Below are 25,606 nucleotides of genomic sequence, written 5' to 3'. Positions count from 1 at the left end.
CTATTAATTTGTGATTAATCGCGAGTTAACTATGGACAAAATGCGATTAATTGCGATCAAAAAAATGTATCATTTGACAGCCCTAGTTGTAAGTCAACCTGCAGCGGTGAAGGCAATGTTTAAAGTAAAGTTTCTTTTCTCATCCACGAGGGCTGCCAGTATTATGAAGTCCATCAGTGGGTTTTGATGCAAGGACCTCCAGCCTTACAGCCAGGCTGAAAATTAAGGTTTTTGCCAAATGCCAAAAAGGTCTTCCAGCTCTTTAAGATGAGACAAGAGGAAAGGTGGAGGATGCACTCCAGTCTGTACAGAGAATTATGCTCTCCTGAGATGGATGGACTTCATGGACCACAGAGTCCTACGAGACAATCACTGTCCATTTTATTGATAACAAGTGGGAAATGCACTCTATGTGCTACAAACAATGGGGATGCACAGAACTTATACCAGTGCTAACCACCACAGAACAACATGCATATTTGAGGGTGAATTGAAATGTGCTCAGGTTTACATAATAAAAGTTACTTCAAAGAACTGAAATGTTGTCAGGTTTGTCTTAAGGCAGGAACACACTGGCCCAACCGTTGGACGTCTGAAGCGTTTGGAGAGACTCGGACGAGGTCGGGAACAAATATGTTTGGTGTGTTCAGCTGCGTCAGAAGCTTTCGGAGCCGCGTGGACGTTGTCCGATCCGACTGAGCATGCAAAGTCTGAGGAGGAGGGCCGTCGGACGTGTGAGCCATTGGATTCTCTGATTGGTTGTGTGCCAGCTGAATGGCCGTTCTGATTGGCGGTGTGCTAGCGAATCAGCACGGTGTATGGGAGGGGCAGAATACTGTGTGCGCTCCGTTCCGTCATTCCCCGTTTTCATGTTTTGCAGTACTGGCACCAGACTAGTTGTTATGTCCGTTCAGGACGAATTAATTTGTGTTCGTTTGGTAATGCCTTGCTGCATGTTTAGTATGCAGCTGTTTTTATCGGAAATAGTTAAGTTTCGTTTTGATCGAAAGTAAAGAGAGTTGCGTGCATAAGCCTCTTGTTTACAACTCACAACACAAGCACCACCGGCTTATTGCATCTCGCGCAAGCGCAGAACGTACACACTACTGTGGAGCTGGCAGTACGTCGAAGCGGTGTGTTCAATGCAACTTTTCTGCCGAACGGGTCAGACAAGAGGCAACGGAGTGGTCGGAGAGTGGTTGGATAAGGCAGTTGGACGTCTGGGCAGTGTGTGGGGGCCTTTAAGCAAGCTGGTAAACTCTGAAATGTGCCAGGTTTATTTAAAACATGGTGATAAGCAGTAAAATGTGTCCAGATATATACAAAAACAAGTTTGTCATACTTTCAATTTGTAAATTAAATAAAAAATTTAGAGATTGAAAAACTGTTTCTTAACAGTTTGGACTTTTTGCAGTTTATGTGATGAAACATGTATAGGGCTGCACAATTTACTCAAAAAGTGATATTGTGATTATTTGAACAGAGATTGTGATTGAGATATAATTCATGATTATTATGGATGACTAATTTTACATCACCATTTTCAATGAAAAACTAGTCAGATCAAGTTGATGTGGCATTTCTCCTGCTCTCTGCCAAACAAACACATATTATTACATGTGGAGAACAAGCTTTGTTGGCCAGGGCATCTGTTCAGCACTACAAAATGTAATTACAACACTGTTTTATGACCTTTATAAAATAATTGCTGGTCTTGTGATTTGGATATTGCACTTAGTCATATTGTGTTTTTGATTATTTTGTGATTAATTGTGAAGCCTTACACTTGTGGACATTGACAAGTTGCAGTCAGTGCGTCTGTAAAAGAGGCACTATGCTAAACATTCTTTAGTTAGACAGATATTGTGATGTATTGTTATATGATTGTATAACAGGGTGTGGTTTTTGACATGTCGGGCTAAAAATAGACTGAACAAGATTAACTGACTCAGTTAGAAGTAGGAAATCATTGGCAAGAGGATAGGCTCGGCCCACAGTGCTCAGCTGCAGATACAGCAGAGAGGTGATGATTGGCCCAGTTGCTTGTCTGCCTAAAGGATACCTGGCCCAATGGCCCTGTGAGAGGCTACAGAGGCCCAGGAGTCCCACCCATGCATGTTCTAGACCCCCCTCATCCACTCACCCTAATTTTCTTTCTTTCTCCATATATATATATATGTATATATATATATATATATATATATATATATATATATATATTATATATATATATATTGTATATATATATGTATATATATATATATATATATATATATATATATATATATGTATATATATATATATATATATATCAGTGGCGGCTGGTGACTGAAAAAATTGGGGAGGACAGGAGGAAAACCAGTCCACGGTGTCATGTTATTTTATACAAGTCAACTACTTAACCCTAAATTCTTATATTCAATGCAAATTAAGCAATAAAACAATGAAAAAAAATACAAATGTGTATCCCTGTCAGGATTCAAACCCCTGTCACCTGTGTGGCAGGCAACTGCACTACCCCCTGTGCTACCTTAGCACTCAATGTATAAAAGTCACGACAGTGACTTTGTTGCTGCTCTGTATTGTGTGCACTGTATCTGTGTTGCTGTCCCGGTCGTGCCGCTAACTTTATGTCCTCCAGCAGGACGAACGAAAGAAACGAAAACTATGAATTATGTTTCTGACTGCTACTCTCTGATTTCTCCGAACAGTTTTTTTTCTTTCAGAAATGTGCTTATATTTCCTTTGAAACCGATTCCAATATTGCTGAAAACTCCATATTTCTTGTCCGAGCATGGCTGGCAGTGAAAGCTGTAAAACACATAGAAGTATTTTTTGTTTACGGTTGTATAAATGTGAGAATGAAATTTGGAAACTGTTATTGGACCAAACTGCTGTCAATCTTGTATTCTGGTTGCTGATTGGTAAGGGAGGATGTCCTCCCTTAGCGCGTCATTTTACGTATACATATATATATATATATATATATATATATATATATATATATATATATATATATATATATATATATATATATATATATATATATATATATATATATATATATATATATATATGTACATATATTAGGGCCGGGACTCGATTAAAAAAATTAATCGAATTAATCAGAGGCTTTGTAATTAATTAATCGAAATTAATCGCATTTTAATCGCATATAAATATTTGACCTGAGAACAGTGAGAAGCAATTTTTTTCACATGGATTTTAGTATACCATTGAATAATGACTGAATACATAAGCTTAAGCAACAAAACATTGTTTGGGTTTTTTTTTTCAAGACCAACAGACCAGTGCAATTTTTGCCATAAAGTGTAGTAATAGCTTATTTAGGAATACATTTCAGAGATGCAGGTAGCCTATAGGTAGGTAGACCTTCTGTAAACTATAACACTTTGTTTTTTAAGTAAAACACAATACTTTCAAGTACATTCAGAACATTGGAAACCCTGACTATTAGAAAACATCTATCTTCAGAGGCCATAACAGACTTTACCAACAGTTGATCTAAACAAATCAATTTCAGTCCAACTCTCTGTAAATAACCTTGGCCAAAACAATAAACAGTTCAACATAAAGTGCCAGTTGCAACAACAACATAATAAATAGTTGCTTAGCATTTAGGTGATATCTGAGGCTTGATATGCTGCGGTGATACGCAAACTCCTTCTTGCATAATTTGCACACAACCGTGCTCTTATCTACGCTGCCATCCGTCCGCTTTTTAAAACAAAATTTCCCATCCACGGGGCCAACCAGAGCGGTCTCATCTGCTTCTTCGTTCATTGTTGTTGTCTGAAGTCATGAACGCAGTGTTGGGCAAGCTACTCGAAAAAAGTAGTGAGCTAAGCTACAAGTTACTCTACATTAAATTAAGCTTCACTACACCAAAGCTACTCCCCAGAGAAATGTAGCAAGCTAAGCTACAGCAAAATGGCAAAAGTAGCTTAACTACATCAAAGCTATTTTTTTTTATATTGGAACAACTTCATTCCAAGTCAAAGCTATCTCAGTGATCAATAAAACTATCAATCAGATAGATAAGCAGGCAAAAATGTTACGTTCAATTGTTTATTAAACAATAATTTGTGCTTTCACTATTTTGTATATTTTATTATTCAACTATCAATGCACACTTAATTCTAACATCCATGGACAGACATTCACCTCGCTACCACAGCAATATCCACCTGACTTACACTAATGGACAGTGTCCTACACTGTAGCATATTAACATAATTAAACAGCAAATAGTATATTATAGGTGTAGTTTTCGTTAAGGTTCTCTAGTCTTCTAGTTTCAGCTTTATAATTTATATTTGATATTTGAGTTAGTCTATTTAGTTATTGTATATAATTCAGCCTTTAATTGTATTTGTTTCTTTTACCTACCTCATTGTTTTTGTATTTTGATTTATGTCAAGTGGCTGTAACACTTTAATTTCCCTTTGAGATTAATAAAGTACTCTATCCATCAACCAGTGGTTCATATAACTGGCAGTTTCAAAAGTGGTATTTTTATTAAGCCCACTCTGTAGTAGTAGCTATATCTACATACATTTTAAGCTAATCATTTTGACTAATCACCATACTTTGGTTTTGTAGAAATTGCATTTTTGCTGTATCCTGTGCTGGTTAAAAATTACAAAAGTAACAATTCAGAGTAATGTTTCTCTGTTACTGTATTTGTTTATTATCCAAGTTTGTCTTTTGCATCCCTCGGGATCAACTCGTCTCCGTCCTCCTCACCCTCTGCCATCTTTCCATCAAGTAACGTAACTCACCATGCTAACCTGTCTGTATTCCCGTGCAGCAGAGACGTTGTATGCAAGGATTAGTCCGTGGTGTCACCGTCATACTGAAGTGCTTCTGTCGGCTCCACATACACGGCCATGTGTGGCGGTGGCATCACCGACTTATCCTTTCATTTCAGACTGCAACAGAAAGCTCCGCTGCGCTGAACTTCAGAGGTGTTCATAAAAATGTAGCTTGTGTAGACGCTACCGCGCTACTTGGTCAATAAAAGAGCTAAGCTACTGAAAAGCTATTTCATTCAGAAAGAAGCGACGCTACCACCACGCTACTGAGAAATGTAGTTAAACTAGTAACGCCGCTACTTAGCGACGTTACTGCCCAACACTGCATGAACGCTATGCATGAACGTTTGTTGGTGCTCCAGTATAATCGGTACCCCTGAAACTCATCCAGTGAGAAACATTCCGCGGTGCAAAAATTAGTGCGATTAAAATGCGTTAATTTTTTTAACGCGTTATTTTTTGTGTAATTAATTAATCGTAATTAACGCGTCAAAGTCCCGGCCCTAATATATATATATATATATATATGGATAGATAGATAGATAGATAGATAGATAGATAGATAGATAGATAGATAGATAGATAGATAGATAGATAGATAGAGGTGTCCAAACAAAATTTATACACACTTTAGCAGCTGATAACTCGATTGTTTGTTTTTTCTTTCTTTCTTTTTTATGAGGATACCTAAAAGACAAAGTCTATATGAGACCTGCAACAATTGCTGAATCGAGAGCAGCCATTGAACATGAATGCACGCAAATACCAAAGGAAGTGTTTCGTGATGTGTGCGATTCCATTGCTTCGCATTGTCAGCAGTGTCTGGACAGGAACAGACGTCAGTTTGAGAACATGCAGTGACAAAACAATAAAATGATGTTTGTAAATTCTATTATGTTTTGAAAATTAAATGAATTTTAATAAACACCAACTTTACAATTATTTAAAGTGTGCGTACATTTTTTTGGGACACCCTGTGTATATATGCTAGGGATATAGGCCTGATTGAATTAACGACGATTGTTGGGCCTTGGTGGAGGTATGATCTCTCCTTAGGCGATGGCAATGCCATTGTAGAGCTAGCTTACTCATATCATTGTGTTTCTGCATATTTGAACATGATTAGACAGTCTCCTGTGTTGTGAAAGGATGAAGCTCATGCAGCATGCCTCTCAGTGAGAGGAGGGATTGGTTTGCAGGTCTGTCATCTATGGCAAGCCTCTGGCTACACATATTTCTCCATTACAGGGAGGAAATACATTTGTATTGAAACAAATTTTACTACGCACTACTTACTACTCTAACCTAACCATAATAACCAGTTTAAAAGCTTTAAATCACAAACTGATTTGCAACAGCACCATCTATACTGAGACACATCAATGTTAAACCCCCATCATGTTTAATCTGTTGACTAACAGCCAGTCCTAACCCTGAGACTCACACAACAGCTGTTTCCTGGGTGAAGATCCTGTGTACATGGACTTTGGTGCTCTTTATACTTTGTAACTGTCACGCAGGGGGTTAAAGGGAAGACTAAGGAAAGGGGAAGGTGGACCCAAATGCAGTTATACACGAGAGGCAAGGCTAGGGGAAACAAAAAGCGAGCTTTATTGTAAAGCTGAACATGAAAAACAGAAGCAGACAAAACGGAGGCAAGAGGCAAAGTAGCAAATGAAAGCAAGGCAAAGTAGCAACCAAAAACAGGAAGACAAAGTACAAACCAAATAGCACAAAGTTCAAATCAAAAAGCAAAGTTCAAATCAAAAGGCAAAATGCAAGACTCAAATCCAAAAACACATGCCGTGGGGGAACAAGGAACAGACAGGAGCAGGCACATGAATGGGAGCATGGACGAAGACAGAAGCTGACAAGAACAATGTGTATTTAGTCTCTGTGTTCCCTTCACTCCTTGTCTGGTCAGACACTGATGACAAGACGAGGAACAGGTGAGGTGGACCGACAGGTGAGATAACGAAGGGGAGGAGCACATGAGAACATGAAGGGAACAAAGCAATAGACAGAGGGAGCCAGAGGGAACATAGGAAAATACACAGGAGAACTTAAAGGACACATGAGGGCATGGAAAAACAAAAGACACAAGATAAAAGACATGGAAATCAAATATAAGAACCCACAAGACAACAGAACAACAGATCTACAGTCATGACAGTACCCCCCTGTCAAGGGACAGCTCCAAGATGTCCCTCAAAACATGAGTCCAAGTGAGGCTGGGAGGGTGGAGGGGGGTCAGGAGGAGGGCCAAGGTCCAAACAAACAGGAGGGTGGAGGTGAGGACTGGAACCCACTGGAGGCCAGGGACGTGGACTGGGACCCACTAGAGGCCGGGGACGTGGACTGGGACCCACTAGAGGCCGGGGACGTGGACTGAGACCCACTAGAGGCCGGGCACGAAGACATAGGCGTTCTGGAGGCCAGCGACTAAGACGAAGACGTAGGCGTTCTGGAGGCCGGCGACGAAGATGAAGGCGTTCTGGAGGCCGGCGACGAAGACGAAGACGTAGGCGTTCTGGAGGCCGGCGACGAAGACGTAGGCGTTCTGGAGGCCGGCGACGAAGGCGTGGGCTGGGACCCACTTGAGGCCGGTGGCGAAGGCGTGGGCTGGGACCCACTGGAGGCCAGCGGGGAAGGCGTGGGCTGGGACCCACTGGAGGCCGGCGGCGAAGGCGTGGGCTGAAGCCCTCTTGAGGCTGGGAAACCCTCCTGGGTCTTGGCCGGACCACCAACAGAGGTTTGCAGGGAGCTGGTGGCCTGGGAGCTGATGAACGGTCGCTGGCAGAAGACGACCTCGGCCGGGCCTCCGACCGAGGAGCAGGCGCTGGACTTGGCGTGGGACTTGGCCGGGCCTCCGACCGAGGAGCAGGCGCTGGACTTGGCGTGGGACTCAGCTGGGCCTCCGACCGAGGAGCAGGGACAGGCATCAGCCGGTCCTCCGACCGAGGTGCAGGGTCTGGACTTGGCGTGGGCCTCGGCCGGTCCTCCGACCGAGGAGCTGGGGCTGGACTTGGCGTGGGCCTCGGCCGGGCCTCCGACCTTCCCCTTTCCTTAGTCTTCCCTTTAATTCAATTAACATTTCAGTAAAGAAATCTGATTGTGGTCAGACCAAAAACTTGACTGGGTCAGCCCTGCAACAAATTTTAATAAAAGACAAATATGAGTTGGTGGAAACTGTATTTAAACATCTTGATGGAGGTTGGATCTGTACTGAATGCATAGAGATGGAACAGATATTCTTTTTGCAGCCATTTAAGATACCTCATTTTAATACTTCCCCCTTTCTTGATGATCCTTGAGTCAAATTCACTGGAGGACACTATATGTCCACATCACAATCTTTCATCTTCATCCTCAAGACAGCAGAGAGCAAAAGACACAGTTACAATTATATCATATTAACCTTTAACCAAAGGTCAAGCACCACTGCTTGTTGACAAGACCGTCAATCATTCTGAAACCAAAAATACTCTACTAAATACTGTAAATTCAGACAGTATACATTACACTCAGATTGACACGTGTGCATACAAACACACACATACAGCCCTACTTCAGTGCAATCACTTTCATCACTAACATAGAGGAAATGGTGTCTGGCACAGAGATGTTTGCAGAAGGCTGAAGGGCAATTTGGCTAAAATGACAGAGTTACAAATCCATTTGGGAGAGCAGGAGCAATATGCCCCAGTCTCAGCTCTGCAAGGAGTGCTTCTCAGTGAAGGGGTGTAATGTTGTGTAATGTAATGAGTCTCACGGTGCAAATGCCTGAGGTTTGGGATTAGGCTTCCTCTGGTGTCATCATCTGCAGAGACAAGCAGTGGAGACGTTAATGTAGCGCTTGCTGGTCAGGAAATCAAACGCTGCAGTGCAGCTTCGGGCTGAGGGAAGCAGATGGTGATTGATGTCGCAGGGTATTAAATGTATCACACAGTCCCAGCATCAGATCTCTCCTCATTCCCATTCTCTACTCCCACTTCCTGCACAACTACGTTCTTACAGTGTGGCGGGCTCTTCATTCATTGGTACTTGACACGCCTGTGGGTGTGAATGCTTTGTATGGAATTTTCAGTTGATATATTGATTAAGCAAAAGCTTTTGTAGGCACAAACCTGTTTCCTGTTTGTAACCCTGCCCCAAGATTTCTCTGAACCACACAGAACCAGGGCATGTGGTCTCATAAACTGATGGTGAAAATTAATTAATTCATCTGTGGATCCAAACACACTGCTACTTTACCTGGCCATTAGTGGTTCTTTATAGGTGGACATTAGCAACCTATGCTCTTACCCTGCCAGTCTGCCCTGACATTAGAGGAGCAGTACCAAGTGCTAGAATGTCACTGATGGAGTCCAGCTTTATATGGTATCAAATGGCAACATTAACATACTTCAAAATGTGGGACTTTCATGCTGAAATCAGCACTACAAGGTAACGTTAGCTAGCTAGATAGTTAGCTACCGAGACATCTCTCGGTAGCCTCTGAAAACTTTGCTTGGGGGCCATGTAGCTACACCTCACCCAAACCTTCCCCTCTATCCCAACCAGGGTGAGGACAGACTACCTACTACTCCATAATTTAAATGATCTTGAGTAATGAGAAAAGTGTTTGTTCATTCTGGTTGAGCAAATGATGAAAATGAGAAGGAATTGGTGGACTCCAATGTGTTTATAGAAGTATGTGAGTTTTGTATGTAAGTTTTGTGAGCCTATGAAAAAAGACACTAGTGCAGAACATCAGTTAAGCTAAGGCTGCAAAGCAGTTGGGTTATGTTTTCATTCCGTTTGTTGGTTGGTTGGGTGGTTGATTTGTCAGTAAGATTACACAAAAACTACAGAACTGATTTCTATGTAAACTTGGATGGAGGATGGGTCTTGGCCCAGGATAGACCCCATTCATTTGTTGCTGCAGATCTGGATAATGGGATGGATCTGGCAATGTTTTTCTCACTTTCTTTAGAGTTGTCAGATGAAACATTTTTTGCCATTTTTGGAAATGTGTTAGGGAATAATGCACAGATTGTGACAAAAAAAAACTCTTGTGCATTTACGGTTGTGTAAAAACCAGATTTTTCCTTCACGGTTTTCTTGTGCTGTTTCCTGCATGCTCAACATGTTCCTGTGAGCTTGCCAGGCGCAGGACTGAGTCACGCAGCTGCTGCTGTAAGAACGGCTGTTCATTGCTGCAAAAAGCTGTTGACTCATGTTAGTTCACATCTTCGGTGACCCAGAGCAAATGACTTTGTTTTGGAGTGAATACGTAATTGCTCCGCCACAGGTAAATATTTGGATATGGTCGAGACTCGGCTGCTGATCGCTGTATTTTAAACGTTTAAGGATTTTTTTAAAAGAGCATTGTGTGGTGCCTTATCCCTTTATAAATATTTAAATTGGAAGACTGGATTACCTGAGGCAAGAATACATTTAGGAAACACGCTGTAAAGGCAGATTCAATGGGTTCACAGGATTTGCTTTTGTTCTCATTCTCCAGCCTACGTTATGTTAGTTACTGCTGTAAAACTAAAATGATCTTCATCATTTTCTCAGTAAAAAAAGTGTTGCTTTGCAACACGTATCCAGTTAGTTGTAGTCAGGTATGTTGTGCCATTTGTGTCTTAATTTAAGATCAGCAGATGTCATATGTGGTTACTGTCGCACACAACAGCTGTGGTCAGACACTCAATGAGATAAGATCACCTACTCCCATGAAACATGTTTATACTCTCTCCATCTGGCCAGAGTTTGAACAGCCAAACTGATATGTAAAAAGTATCAAAAGTATCAAATATACAATGTATTCAATAATAATAATAATGTTGTATAATTTTGCATAAATCATCAGAAATAGTCGGACAAACATTTTAGACTACATATCTTTAAATGTAACAGAAATAAACAAGCTTGCTGATTTCACATTTCATCGCAGTGCAAATCAACTGCCAGATGTCTACCCAGGAGTGGCTGTTGTTGTTGTTAGTGTGTCAAGGTGATTCACAAATGAGTATACCTTTAATATAATAATTAATAAAACTTGACTCATTAGCCTTCCCCAATAGGGGGCCATGTAATGTAGGATTTGCGGTTCTGGACTTCTCAATATTGCCTTTTCATGGCAGATACACTGTCGAGGCAGGAAAAGCAGATGTGGAATTTATAACATTAATGAAGGCTGCATCCTTTTTAGGTGAGCTAGTTCAAGAGTACTAGTATTGTGCATGCTTAATCATTGACATGGCTTACTGTGACACATTAGAATGGAGCCTTTGCTAATTTTATTGGTCACACCTGTGCTTTTCCTGGTTGGACAAATCAAAATGTGTGCCATGAAAGGGGTCTATATGGTTGTTGGCTATGTGAAGGTTAAAAAACAGTATGCATTGCACAGCTCACATTTATCTACTAGTCTTAGCAGAGGTATGTTCTCTTCTAAGTGCCATTCTAGTTGCATTATTAAGCACCAAGATCAATATATCTGAGTTATCAGAAAAATGTGTCATTGCTACAACTCGGATGTTGTTGGGAACATTATTTACAAGTTAGAAACTGGTATTTAGGGTAAACCTGGTATGACATGAGTGTGGCACTCTTTCAAAGCAGCCATTATGGTTAAAACATGAACAACATGAATGATCATCTGTGTTAATTTCTACATTGTGTTACTGATGGTAAATTATGGTAAATTACAGTACAGAACATTTGACTGAGTTTATCAAGTTGAACATGTAACACATGACATGAGGGGTTCAGAAAATAGGGAGATTTCTCAGTAAAATATAATGCAGTATATTTTTTTCACAAATAAAAAAAATAATTAAATATGAATATGCATCTCTTTTGTCAGCAAGGTTCAAATGAGAGCTGTTTTTTTCTTCCGTGAACTTCATTGTTTGTTCCCAGCATTTGTGAATCCCTAAGACATGGTTACACAATTTGAATACAAGACAGGCAGACCCTGTCAGTTAAAATGAAAAATACCCACAAAGGGATGCACTTACAGAATTTGAATACTCTGAAACGCTTGTGCTGAATATATAAATGTAGTGTGATACAGTGAACTCTACCCAGATGAGTTCACTGTTAGGATAGACAGCCTGGGCCATAGATCGCAACCATTACCAACAAATGCTCTGCACTTCTAAAAATATATCAATACTGAAATAACTTATCAAGTTGGTGACAGATTTATTCTTACCATAATGCACATGCATGTATACGCCCAGCATTAGCTCAGTCCTCTCCCTCTGAGAGAGCTGACTGTAGTGGTTAGTTCCACTCGACTGGCTGTGTGGTGACTTCAGCCGCTGTTTTAATAAAAATTTGTCAAGCCACTTTAAGTTCATCATCACCGGCTCTGCAGAAGCAGAAGCCATGCCTCCACATGACTGCTCAAAGCAGTGTAATGACAGAAGGAATTAGCAGTGCACAGTGCAGTAGGCTGCAGCTGTGAATTCCTCAGACCTGATGGAGAGCAGGAAGTGTGTCTGTTGTGTTAAAACGTCTAAGTTTGATACATACACTACATGCATGCTTCAAAACTACTATTACTCCTGCTTTCCGCTCTAATGTAGCAACATATTCCAGATACCTTGTGCATTTAATTAGTCACAGTCATTGCTGTAGACTGATGAATAGAGAAGCAGAGACCAAATTATGCACACACAAAAAAAAGACAAACTGCTGATGTAATGTTACAGCCACAGAGGGTCCTCAGGTTAAGGTGAAGTCATGAGGTCAGATGAGATTTTCTGAGACATTTTCAGAAAAATAAAAAAATGATTTGGCCACATCTCTAATCTTACTGTCTTCATGTTATTAGAAAGATCTGGATGTGTGTGTCAATCCTAATCTGTGGTTGTTTATGATAAGCACTGGGACATGAGACATGAGATTTAATCTTAAAGACACTTTATATTTACTTTTTGGCATCATCTCAACTGAAAAGAGTTAAACAATAATGTTAATAATTTTGTTCACACTTAAGAAACTGTGAATATTGTCCTGGTGTTTACGTGGCATTTTATCTACTCAGAAGTTGACCATTTGTTATTTCATCAAAAAACAAATGTCTGTTCACCTTCTTATCTTTACCCGAAGAAGACCATGGTGGTTGAGATAATCAGATGAGTCAGATCCACATCAAATAAAAAGACAGTAATGTGCTTGATGTTGTTTCTGTTTTTAAGATCTGAAGTTACTCACAACTCAAGTCATTTAGTCATAGTCATTTTGAACACAACCTTTACTTCTACTTGAGTAAGCCTTTTCGATTGATGGATTGATTGATTGATTGATTGATTGATTTGCAAAGTAACAATACTTATACCCGAGTGCATTCTTTGACTACTCTACTCACCTCTTTCTCTGCACATTGATCTGACAGCTCTGACAGCTCACTGTGCAGGAGAGACTTAATAAAGAACAGAGATGAGGAGAAACTAGACTGTGTTTTTTTTTCAGGTATAGACAGATAACAATTCTGGACTTCACTAATTTCAAAACCCTGGCTGCAGTGGATACCTTTGCTATAAAAATCCCAGACGGAAGGGAGAATGCCCTTTTGATAAAGGAGTCTCCAGCCCACTGTCAGGCGTTATGCTTACGCATCCATCTCTACAGTACAGCAGCGATATGTGAAGGTGACTTACCATCACAGTGCAGTGCCTGACATGTTTCTGACTCAGAAAAACGTATTAATACTGTGCAGTATTGTAGTTGTTGTTCCTGCAGTTTAATGTTGCGCTTGTGTGTTAACTGTATTGTATGAAGCTCTTGATGTCATGAATGCAATTATAACATAATACATACTTCTATCTTTAAAATATGCAGTTGGGTGATGATTTTGATCTCTATAAATAACTTTATCACATCACAGAATTCATAAACATTACACAATATTACATTATCATAATACTAAAAAACTCAGTGATAAAGGAGAGTGTTAATTTAAAGAGCAACTAAACCCCTCAGTTTTGGATGACGTGCTCTAAGCTGGAAATTCAAAAAATGCCTTGATGATGGGCGGGGCTCCAGGAGTACTTTCCGATTCCCCCCTCCCCCCTCCCCCCTAACCGTCACCACACTCACACGCGCAGAAAAAAAAATCAAAAACACAAACATCGACATTTATGCTAGCTAGCTATCTGATCATGAATGACTCTGACAGTAGCGCGGACACTTTCACCACAGAGAGGTTCTTTGAGGTGGAGGTCTTGTCGCCTCCAGAGTCTCTCACTATGCCTCTCTATTCGCAATTCTCTCAGTCCAACCTACTCGCCACAGATTCCAGATCGGCAGGTGCTAGTTTTTATAGGAGGGGGCGGAGCTAACCGTGGTGGACCGTGACGAAAGCTGCCTCCAAAACGTCATCTGCCTCCATCTCAGCCAATAGGAAAATTCGATTGTAATAACCGGGTTTCAACCCATAGAGGGCAGTCACACTTACATTTTTACTACAAAATACGCCAAATTGAAATACTTCGACTAAAATGTCAAGAGTTGGACCAGAATCACTCAGCAACACTACTTCATACCCGAATACATTGGTTTTCAGCAGAAAAAAGTGGTTTGGGGGTTTAGTTGCTCTTTAAGTCACTTGTATGTTCAAAATTTAGTGCCGCAACCTATCATGGGAATCCACAACAAGAATGCTTTTAAACTATTGGCAAAAAATATGTTGACCCATTATATGTTAGACTTTTGTAATGCACCACCCTCAGGGCAAAGTTTCCCCTTTTGGCAGAACCTGTGTTAAAATGAATATGGCAAATAACATTGAAAATTGCTGAACATACATTTATTGTCTGCTTCTTAGCAAAAAGACCTAAAGGCCATATTGCTATCATTTATCTGAGGGATAATTACCTACAAGGTGTCCATTATCAAAAATTTGCCTAATTAATTAAATGTGCATCGGATGGTTGCCATAACTGCCTGAATATGGAAAGCCTGAAGAACATTATTCTGCATACCATGTTCCTTGATAATGAAAAAAAGAGAACACAGATAAATTACATTTGACGCGTTTTGCAACCAAAATCTACTTTTTAAAAAGTCATAACTTATTTTTCCCAGCAACACCTAAGGTTTTGACTAATGGATGGAAAAGTCATTGCCATCCTATAAAGTTCATATACAGAGGAAACTTTTTGGCTGCTCTAGCAAAAAGAATGAACTGTCGATAAGAGTTATGTTTTAAATGTGCTCAGCTTATAGAAGTCAATACCCTGTATACAGTTGGATGTAAATATGAAGAGTATATCAAGAATATCAAGAATGAACAAATGATATACCTTGTGTACTGTCAGCCACATCCTGATGTAGACAGTTGGATAGTGAATAGGATGTGAGATGATAGCTTGCTACCAGTAAGATCAGAGGGACAATTTTCCTTTTTCATTTAATTTATTGCGAAGTCGAGTTGTCTGCAGTCAGCCATTTTAAATACAGGCACATTAATTTCAAATGGTGCACAGACTCTTTCACCGGAATTACTTTAGTTGTTCAACGATCATCCAAATATCACAAATGAAAGACAGCCATATGAAGTTTAGTATTCACCCAGACTATGGTGCAATCATTGATTGTGATCCTGTAGTTATCATCCAGAAGCCTCAAACTACAATATATCATTGCACACGAAACACATGATTTACAGGTTTCTGTGACATTTGGTGTGCATGCATCAGAGTAAAAACTTTTGATGATCAATCTGTTTCATTCTTCCTGAAACTGTACAGTTTTGGCCACCTAATGGAAAAGGACAGCAAAACCATTCATTGATTGGTTACACTTTCATATTATTGGATGTCATAAAAATTGAAGCTTCCAAAGTCCCTAGAGGGACTAAAAATGGTCAGTCCTGTTGGACGAAGTCAGCAAATTTAATACAAAATACAAAAGTTTCCCCTTTGGCATCACTTGAAGTGCCCCTCTAATGCAGTTCATCTAAAGAGTGAGAGAAGTCCATGGACAACAACAGGTTTTGGTTAGGTTGTTGGATGGATCATACACTGGGAAAAAAACAGGATGGAATCGAGTGTCAAGATTGATTTGTTTTGGAATGATGTAACATAATTAAGGCAACTAAGTTATCTAAGTGAAGTGACAGAACTTACATAACAGGTTTTATTTTTAGTTGCAATAAAAAAATAAAGCTATTCCAAAACACAAAGTAGTTTTGGTGCCTAAACCTGAAATGTCAGTAACAGTCCAAAAGTCACAGCATGGCATGATATGTGCAATGGGCCTCATTCACCAATATCTTCTTAAGAATCTTCTTAGATTCTTTCTTAAGTTGTTCTTAAGAGGTTCCTTAAGAAAACCCTACGTCAGATTCACCAACGTGTTCGTAAGCCTCAGAATTGTTCGCAGCTGTGTTCCTACATTGATGAAGGCCGCAGGAGCAATATATATGCCATTGTTTTGCGGTCCTTGGATGGAGAAATGCCACGTATAAATATGGTGGGGGGGTTACTAATTGATGGCATGTTTCCAATTTACTTGATTTATCTTAAATCATTGGCACATTTAATTTATCTTAGAATTTAAATTCTTTGTAAATTACCAAAAATATGAAATGCATAAATAAATGAATAAATATGACAGAATTATTAGTGTAATACTGCATTTTATTGAACTACACAAGAGAAGAAAACACAACCATGCCAACATTTCGGCACTGAAATGTGCGCAAGAGTACTCCTGAGTGTTCGTAGGATTTTTTCTTGCCTAAGAAAAAATCCTAGATAAGAAAAAATTCATGAATGCCACAATCTTCGTAAAATCTTCGTAAGTGGGACTTAAGAACAAATTTGTTCGTAAGAACGGTTCATGAATGAGGCCCAATGTTTTTAGCATGTTTGTCAGTACTTCTCTAACAACACATAGTTCGACCAGTTTATTAGGAAGAGGGTTTGGGCATAACAGTTGACAAAGCCATATACTGTAGATAATCTAAATGGTAAATGTTCATATAAATGAGCAGCAGTTACATACAGCCTGTTCTTGATTGTAAGTATTTTACTATACCAGCCTTTAAAAGCCCAACATTGTTAATGCATGTACATTTTTACTGTAGATTGTCTTTTCTAGTGGTTTTTTTCATGTATTGTGTGAGCATTATAGAGTGGGAGCTTCCTGCACAGTGGTAAGATGTGTTCAGATGAGTGCTGGTTGTGTAATGGAAGCCCATTGCTAGACTAGTCTGATGAACCTCTTGTCAAGGTCATCAGTTTTATTGGTCTATTTGCAATCTCTCATGCCAGCAAACCTCCAAGGCTTCTTCAAACATCAGAAAGATCCATACCAGCTCCACGACCCTACTGCACAGGTCAAATCACTGCTAGCCACCTTTCTGTTCATGCTGTAACATCAGCAAAAGTCTGTGTCTTAAAGCCAGCCGGATTGCAAAGAGTTAATGTTAAGATTCAAACACAACACAGGGTCTGAGCTACCAGGAGAAGTCTGGTGGAAGCCTTAAGGAAAGCCTTGGATGAGTACATGGATTACATATGAACATCAGTTATTAATCAATGTTATACTATGATGCCAGCACTAAGGACCAGGGTATAAGCTTTCAACATTTATTGGATTTTACTCCTAAAGCAAAGGTCCTTCCATTGTTTGTGTCACAATCTAAAGGTGAAGAGGAGACAGTAGGCCTATCCAGGAATCCACACATGCCAACATAGTTGGACACTATCATACTTTACCTAAGTATTTTTATTTTGTACCACTGCATTCCAGAGGGAAATATATTACTTTTTTACTCCACCACATTTATGCGACAGCCATAGCTACTTAAATGAATGAATTAAGACATTACACAATACATAATTAGCTTTTAATGCATTGTTATAGATATAACAACCTCTGTCAGTAGTAAGTAGTTAAAATTAGCTCCATCTTCCTGAACACTGAAATGCTCCTGATGTGTTGTTGCATTGTTAATAATAATATAATTATGTAATTTATATAAACATGTAATACATCAAAAGGGTCCTTTGCCAGTAAATACTTTTACTTTTGATCCTTTCAGTATTTTTGCTCCAAATATATTTGTACTTTTGAAAATTTTTGTAATTTATTTTACCTACTGGTATTACTAGTTTTGAGTAAACTATCAAAATACTTACCCCATCTATTGACCAACATACTTGTCAGATAGGGCCTGTTAAAAAGTATTTTTACATAAGGCTCTCATCATATATCTGAAGTAAATGAAATTATCCAGAATTATAGATCATAATGTATGGCGAATTATAAAGAAATTGTTTAAATGTCCCATTGGTTAATATATTTTTTTCCCAATTTGTTGTCAAAAAACCCCAAGGGCAGATAACAGCAATAACTGTAAATATTAACCAATATATCCTTCTCTTTTAAAGATAAACAGATAAAGAGAAAGTCATGAATGGATAATTACCATTGTCAGCAGTTGTGGTCTTCTGGGTTGTTTGTTTATGCCTCTGTGTGTGTGTGTGTGTGTGTGTGTGTGTGTGTGTGTGTGTGTGTGTGTGTGTGTGTGTGTCAGGACAGAGAAGAGTCGGGGTGTGTTATCCTGATTGTTTCTGGTTTTGCAGTTTAAAACTTCCATGGACTCCAATAATGCAAATTTCAGTAAGCCATCTCTGGCCAATCTTGCCAGAGATATTTAGAGCAATTATGTAGTCTTGCTACAAATGTTCAGCATTATGTCCACCATTCTTACACTGTGTCACATCCTGGCACAGGGCTGGCACTTTCCCAGACAGAGAAACATACCAGACCCAAGTTATCTTAAAGAGAACTAGATCAGATGGTTGACAGTATAGTAACAGGAAACAGAAGACATGAAAAGTGCAAGTTAAAACATCACAAAATATTGCACAGAAGGTAAATGCTTGTTAAATCTGGTAATGTTTGTAAATGGATAAAAGCAAAATGGGAAAAAGTGCAGTGGAAACAGGTTGAGTGAGTCATGACATGCATGAAACACATGACTTCCAATGAAGATTCTGCTCCACAATAGATGAAACATCTGTGTGGCTTGATGACGACGTTTTAATTTTTCTCAAATTAATACAAGAAACAAACAGAAATATCACACACCTGAGGTTTGACTGGAGCTCTTGTAATGACATCATCTTATCCCATCTTCTGAAATGGGTTACTAGAGCCCATTTTGTATGAGCATTTTCTGATCTACCGCTAAGTTTGATGAAGTTTAGACAACTAAAACTATGTGGTCATTGGAAGGGGAAACCTATAGCTTGCTTGATTTGATAAGAACTAGGAAAACTGTGGTCACCAGTATCATTTTGAGACGCTTTGTACATCTAACCATACCAATACAACATGTTGTTTTATATAGTTTAATTACATGAGCACCACAGTTCCATGGCACAGTGTGTAATAGATCTGCCAATCCACGGGAGGACAGTGTGATGCTTTGCCGCACCTAGGTGTGTAAAGTACAGGTTAAAATGGATCCCATTGATTTTCATTCGAGACCTGCCAAACTCTGCCTCTGATTGTTTGCTTGGTTGGTTGTGTCCTCTACACTTAGGCACTATGTTAACTAACAGTGTAGCTCTGGTTATGTCTATTTTTCTTGTGGTTCTGATATGGTTTATGAGCTGTAGGTGAACATACCAACCTCTTTGGCCTCCTTCCCAGTCTGCTGCTGCTCCCCCCGGGATCACTCATCCCCCACAGCACCTCTTCGCTGCCAAAGCATCTCTGGGCTATGTGGAGCAAACAGGCTGGGTGCCTGCTAGGTGGGCTGCCGCTGGTCTAGCCCACAGACATGCGACAGCCGAAGAGGTCAATGTGTTAACTGGGAAACAACACAACATCCGCTGTATCAGCTCCGCTGCTGGCTGTTTGTTTTACAAAACAACAGCAAGAAACATATATTACCAACCCATTAATTCTAGACAACCACTTAACATTCACTAGCTAATTCTTGTCCTATTTGTGACAAGTACCTTAAATAAGTGACTGTTTTAAGAAAAGACTTCATTTAAGCTAAATCATGATGTTTTCCTAAGTGATTTTGGTGCCTTTGTTTTGAAATTCTAAGTGCATGTTGCATGCTACTGAGAGAACAGTCATTTTCACAGGATCACAAGTTTGTCAGGAAAGTGTTAAGAAGGGGTTATAAGTGTTTGACCAAACAACCAAGAAACTTTGTGACCCTCGAATTTTTTTTAAAACATATTCTTCACCATTGTGGTTTAGTATTTCAGGGCCTCATCATGTTTCCGTTAATGGAGACATCCTTCTGACTGCCAGTTTAACTAAGGTCTACATTGCCAGGGAAACATTTCATGTTGAAATCACACACACATCACCAGGCCAGGGGACTATCAAAGACATTTATAATTATACACTGAATGTTTCCCTTAGCTGATTAGTTCATCGCATTTGAAGAGCACATAATTTTTCCGACAGCCATTGTATCAGAGTTATAGATAATTGAAATGCATGTGGAAAGCGGTCTTCAGCATCAACACAATAGGGTCTTTTACAACAGCAGATTGCTATTGTTTTAGGATAGAAGAGAGATTTGCCACTGTCTGGGTATTTAATTTATAACTAACTCTCCAGCTCAATCATGACACTGTGGAACAATGTTATCTTTATGTTCCATTCAGTCCTGACTCAGCCTGTCATCAGCATGGATCTAATGCAATGACCTACGAGTCCGTGTGGTTTTTGTTTAAGAAATCCTTTTTTCTGTTTTTTTTTTCTGCAGGTTCCATTGCAAGGTGCTCCTACATCAAGTATCACTACTCCTCGGCAATAATACCCAAAAACCTCTCTTACAACATCACCAAGACGATAAGGCAGGACGAGTGGCACTCCCTCCGTAAGTCTGCTTAACTCTTTTTCTCTTTATTTCACTGCCATTGTATTTCTATATAGAAATACTTTATGCTGAGTGAATTTCATTTCACTCTCTGAAAAGTAACAGATATATTTTTAATGAAAAGAGGAAGATGAATAGAAATACAGCACACAAGCAGGAGAGTTATTCAATGTTCTCTTCTAACTTATATTTAATTGCCTTTCCTCCCTTGAGCTTACAGTGCCAGCTATTTATGTAGCAATATTCAAGAACAAAGGTGTTCAAAAGCAGGAACATTTTACAGTCATTAAACCTATAGGCCACAGTAAACTTTGGCCTTTATTTCAGCTGAGTTGTTGCCTATTTTTCACAGGTAGTAAGATGTGTAATTCCATGTTTGCTCTCTGCTGTTCTCCTTTTGTTGACTATAAGTATACTAGCAAAGTATTCTCTCAACTGGGTTCAGTGTCGCAGCAATCAAACCAACACAACAGCAATCCTTCCATCTCTATCCATATCTATTAATCCAGTGAAGGCTCATCCTCCCTCTAAGACAGCGGTCCTCAATAGGCGGCCCCCGAACTGTTATTCCTTCACCATGTGTTTTGGTTGGGTCAGCACGTGTATACCGGGACTTGTCTCCATGCCAACGATACACAGACAGCCGGGTCATTCACCGCTGCAAGCGCATTTTTTAACTTTCACTTTCATTTTTGGAGCAGTTCGCGTCTTCACATTTTGCCGGTTGTAAGAGATTAAAAATGGCGTGTTCCAAGTAAGCTGCTAACAAAAAAAAGTGAACAGTGGAATCGGCAACTCAAAGAAGTAGGGACTTAAAATTTTCTTTCATCCTTCCTCCAACCAGGGGAAGACCTACATGCCTAACACTACCACGGTAATGTAGAGTTGGCCAAATGTAATTTAATAAGTCCTAGGCAAAAACTCATCACATGCCTTTGTGCAACTCAATTGCTTGACAGACGGGGACTCTCTCCCGGCAAACACCCTTTCACTCACGGTGCCAACATTTTTATCATCATTGTTAAAACTCAGCACCATTTAATCACAGAACAAATTACGTGAATTAACCCACAACCATATTACATATCATCTTATTCACAAACACATTCACGAACCATAATTACACCAACAGAATACCCAAGAGTCATTGCGCCACAGTCCACAAGGGGCGTTACAATATGCCAGGAGAAGCTGTGATGAAGATTTCCAATTTGAAACGGCATTATGAGATGAAGCATAGGAATTTTGAAGAGACATTTCCTCAAAATACAGAGGTAAGCACAACACAAATAAATGCACTGAAATCGTCATATCAAGCTGCAAGCAGGATTCTTGTCACATCTTTGACACAACAACAGAAAAGCAACAGAGTGCTCACTTAAAGTGGTGCGGATTTTGGGTCAGCACAAGAAGCCGTTCTCAGATGCAGAAATAATAAAATAATGCATGACTGAAGTGATGGACACAATGTTTGAAGGCAAACAAAAAGAGGATATATTCAACTCTGTATTTTAATTTATGTTAAAATGGAAATGACATTTTATTTTAGTTCGTATTTTTGTTGTTGTTTTGAATGAAAAGGACATTTTGTTTTGAATATTACAGTATTATTGCATGACCGACCTCAATACATGGACCTTTGAGTCATTGAAAAAAATCTTTGTGGCCCTTTAAGATTTGTATTTGAGTACCCCTGCTCTAGGAGGCTGGAGCATATTCCAGCTCGCATTGAGTACACCTTGGACATGTTGCCAGTTGCTGCCTTGTGGACTGCTTGATCAGTGGCCTACCTTCATATGATGACACTATATCTACCCCCAAGTTTTCTGTCTGTGCAGGGTTCCACAGTCAAGCAACATCAGGCTAGACTTTCAAAATACAGTAAAGCATGCTGACAAACAATTGACATATTATGGCAAATTATGACTTTTGGGCTGTTAATAACAATGTGAAACAGTTGTGGTTTGTTTAGGTTTAGGCATCAAAGATGAGTAGGTTTAGGAAAAGATCATACTTTGGATTAAAATAATAACGCTCAGTCTCTTAGCTTATGTTAATTAGCTTCATTGATAATTAAATGTCAACGCTAACCAGTCTTTCACAATACTGATTTGTACACAATATATTTCATAATAAACATACTACAAGGAACTGTAGGACTCTTGCGTCTATATGAACTACAAATGCAAACAAGACCATCATCGAGAAGATTGGCTTATTCTGTATGATTTAAATAGTCATTGCCTGTCACTGGGTCGTATACTGACTTATCTGGGCTGGTTAGGTCATAAAACTCAAATCTTTTTTCTTTATGGCTCTAATATAAAACACAACAGCCTAAGAATGAATTGAGAGGTCTCACGGCCTGAGAAAAGAAGCTGCTCTGTAGTCTGGTGGTACTCGCTTTCAGTATACATATGATTTCAGATCAAGTCATGAGGGGGTGGAAATCCAACTCCTTTTGTCCACAGGGGTCACCAGAATCAACAAAAAATGAAAGTTCCTTGTAGCGGCTTTAACTGGCATGGCATTTGCTTAAACAACCATATTCCTGAGAGAATACATCCCCCTTTTTTTTCTACATGTATAATTACCCTGTGGGCCTTTTCTTCCCCCTCAGAGCAAATGTTCAATTTAAGGTTCCAGTACTGGCCAGGCTCCAAGGATAGCCAAATCATCAGCATGTTGTTTGTTCTCACCCAACCTTCTCATTTGTGGGTGTCATAAACACTCAATTCTCTACTTTCAGTTGCTATCAGGTATGAGGCACACATAGTCTTATTCGTCCTGTAAGTAGTGGACCTGTAGAAATTCTATGAAGCAGCTGTAGGGCTACCTCTCCAAAGCACTGATTGCCTGTTTATTATCTGATGATATCATCGTGGGTACAAGCATTGTCAGTGCAATCTAGAGAGGGTCTATCTTTCAGGATACCTGCCATTCATGAGCTGTTCCTTTGGCCATGCTCTAGCGCTCCAGCTGCCTAGCCACTGAGCTGAGTGGGAACATACTCTGACCTCAAACTGTCACTGTCCCAGTCTGACTAGTCAGGTGACAGGCTTGGGAAGACCACAGAGGAGTGTTCTGCCGTCTGTTATCTTCTGCATTCTACACACCACGCAGCTCTGCTTTACAAAGCAAAAGTTTCTATTTAGAGGCTGTTCTAAAACTTACTCAGGGCAGTAGATCAAATTATGTGTGCAATTTTACCTCAAATGTTTTCCAAGCATTGTTTAACTTTATTTCTTTAGTGAATTGGTAGCTAATTCTTTGGTATAACAACGTATTCTTTATACTTTTTTCCCAATTCCCATGCTTGGACTGTCTGTTATATTGCATATGTATATTGTATTTACCCTCCAGTGAAACAGACATGCCTGAGCAGTTGCATGACAAGTGATGAGGTATACAGTATCCTTTCTGCAGTCTAAAGCAGAGCTGTGAGGGGTTTTTTTTTTATTCTCCCAGTCTAAATTTGGTAAATCAGCAAATTGCATCTATCTGTTTAAAAGTTTGTGTCTTTACAGTATAGAGTATATTCAGCTCCAAACAAATGTACAGTTCCCTTCAGAAGACCATCAACCACAAAAAAATCTCCTGTCAAGAGGCTTTTTAGGTCCAGCCAAGGACAATAGACCTCATATTTATTGAGCTAAATAAGGTAGCTGCTGCTGTGTATGCACATGCTCTGTAAATGTTAGTTTGAGTTACTGCTATTTTCTGCTTGCTTTGGTTTTGGCTCATATACAGGGGAATGGGAAGGATGTGTTTCATCTTCACAATCTTGGTAAGCCCAGGAAAAAACATTGCTTATTTATGGCAGGAAGGTCACCATTTTCCAGTCAGAGATGTTTAATGTCCTTATTACTGGGCCTATCCACACACCATCTCAGTTTGAGATAACCCCACTCTTCTAACCGATGGCCTGTCACTCTGATGTGACTATGAAAAAAATATATATCAATAGCAAAAGGGGGGAATAAACAAAGCCTTCTCACTGAGTGAGCATCTGCACTCCCGCCCAAATCAATAAGGAGTGCCAGAATAAATCACACTGCTGAGTGACCCACTAATAAGAAATTCCATGTAGGCCTTGAACTTGGGAGTCTTCAGGGACAGTCCGCCTGAGTCCTGGGCCAGCTTGCTAATAGACTGACAAGGTTTAGATCTAACACACAGTCTACTAAAGAAGGAATATACTCTTTGGTTCATAATGTCCACCGGAGTGAACAGACGTATTTTCATCTACAAATAATCTATAGTCCAGAGGTACTTGGTGAATATCTCTTTCCCTCCCTATCCTTTATGATGCCGTATCTCAAAACAAGACTGGAATTATGGACAAGGCTTTGGGGGTCAGCCACATGGTGGTTGGGACATGATACTCCAGCTTGAATGGTTAGAAATGGCTTCTGAATGTATTTCCACCGTAGTGTATTTTCCACTGAAGGGCTGAATAGAATCCATATCCATATTAACACTTACACATTAATCTCTGGTCACAAATCATATTCCAAATTTGATTACATTTTGTCTTGATTTTTCTTGGGCTGAATACATTTCAGGGTCAGCAGCATGCCAGTCCAGTGGGTTCTGACAATAATCTGAAGCTGTTTGGTAAAAACAGCAGGAGCAAAAGTGCACAACTAGTTTATTGGTTACAGTTAAAGTGTTGCTAGCATTAGCTAGCTAATAATGGTCCATAAATGAGTATTCACACATTGTTTCAGAGTTGTATTTGTGAAGTACCAGACCATTTTTTCCTTTATCATCCCTGGCTGTCGCTCACATCACTCTCTCACCCATACAAATCAAAGCTCTCTCATCCACAAAGATCTTTCAGTGCTAGAAATGAGCAAGGGTCAGATATACATAACAGCTTAGTAAACCTTCTGTATGATGGTGT

At 39.6% G+C, this 25,606-nt stretch overlaps 1 protein-coding gene across 2 annotated transcripts in view; it reads left to right on the top strand.

Annotated features, from left to right (window-relative positions):
• Positions 1-25,606, top strand: part of tmem178bb (transmembrane protein 178Bb) — a 140,209-nt gene that overhangs the window by 53,643 nt on the left and 60,960 nt on the right. For both annotated transcript variants that reach the window (XM_030440313.1, XM_030440312.1), the window contains one exon: positions 20,587-20,700. In XM_030440313.1, the coding sequence (XP_030296173.1) occupies positions 20,587-20,700 (114 nt within the window). The remainder of the gene's footprint in view (positions 1-20,586; positions 20,701-25,606) is intronic.

Source organism: Sparus aurata, chromosome 14, assembly GCF_900880675.1.
Source record: "Sparus aurata chromosome 14, fSpaAur1.1, whole genome shotgun sequence".
NCBI classification, from domain to species: domain Eukaryota; kingdom Metazoa; phylum Chordata; class Actinopteri; order Spariformes; family Sparidae; genus Sparus; species Sparus aurata.
Note: the sequence above shows the minus strand (reverse complement) of the source record. Positions and strands in the feature narration are given on the sequence as shown.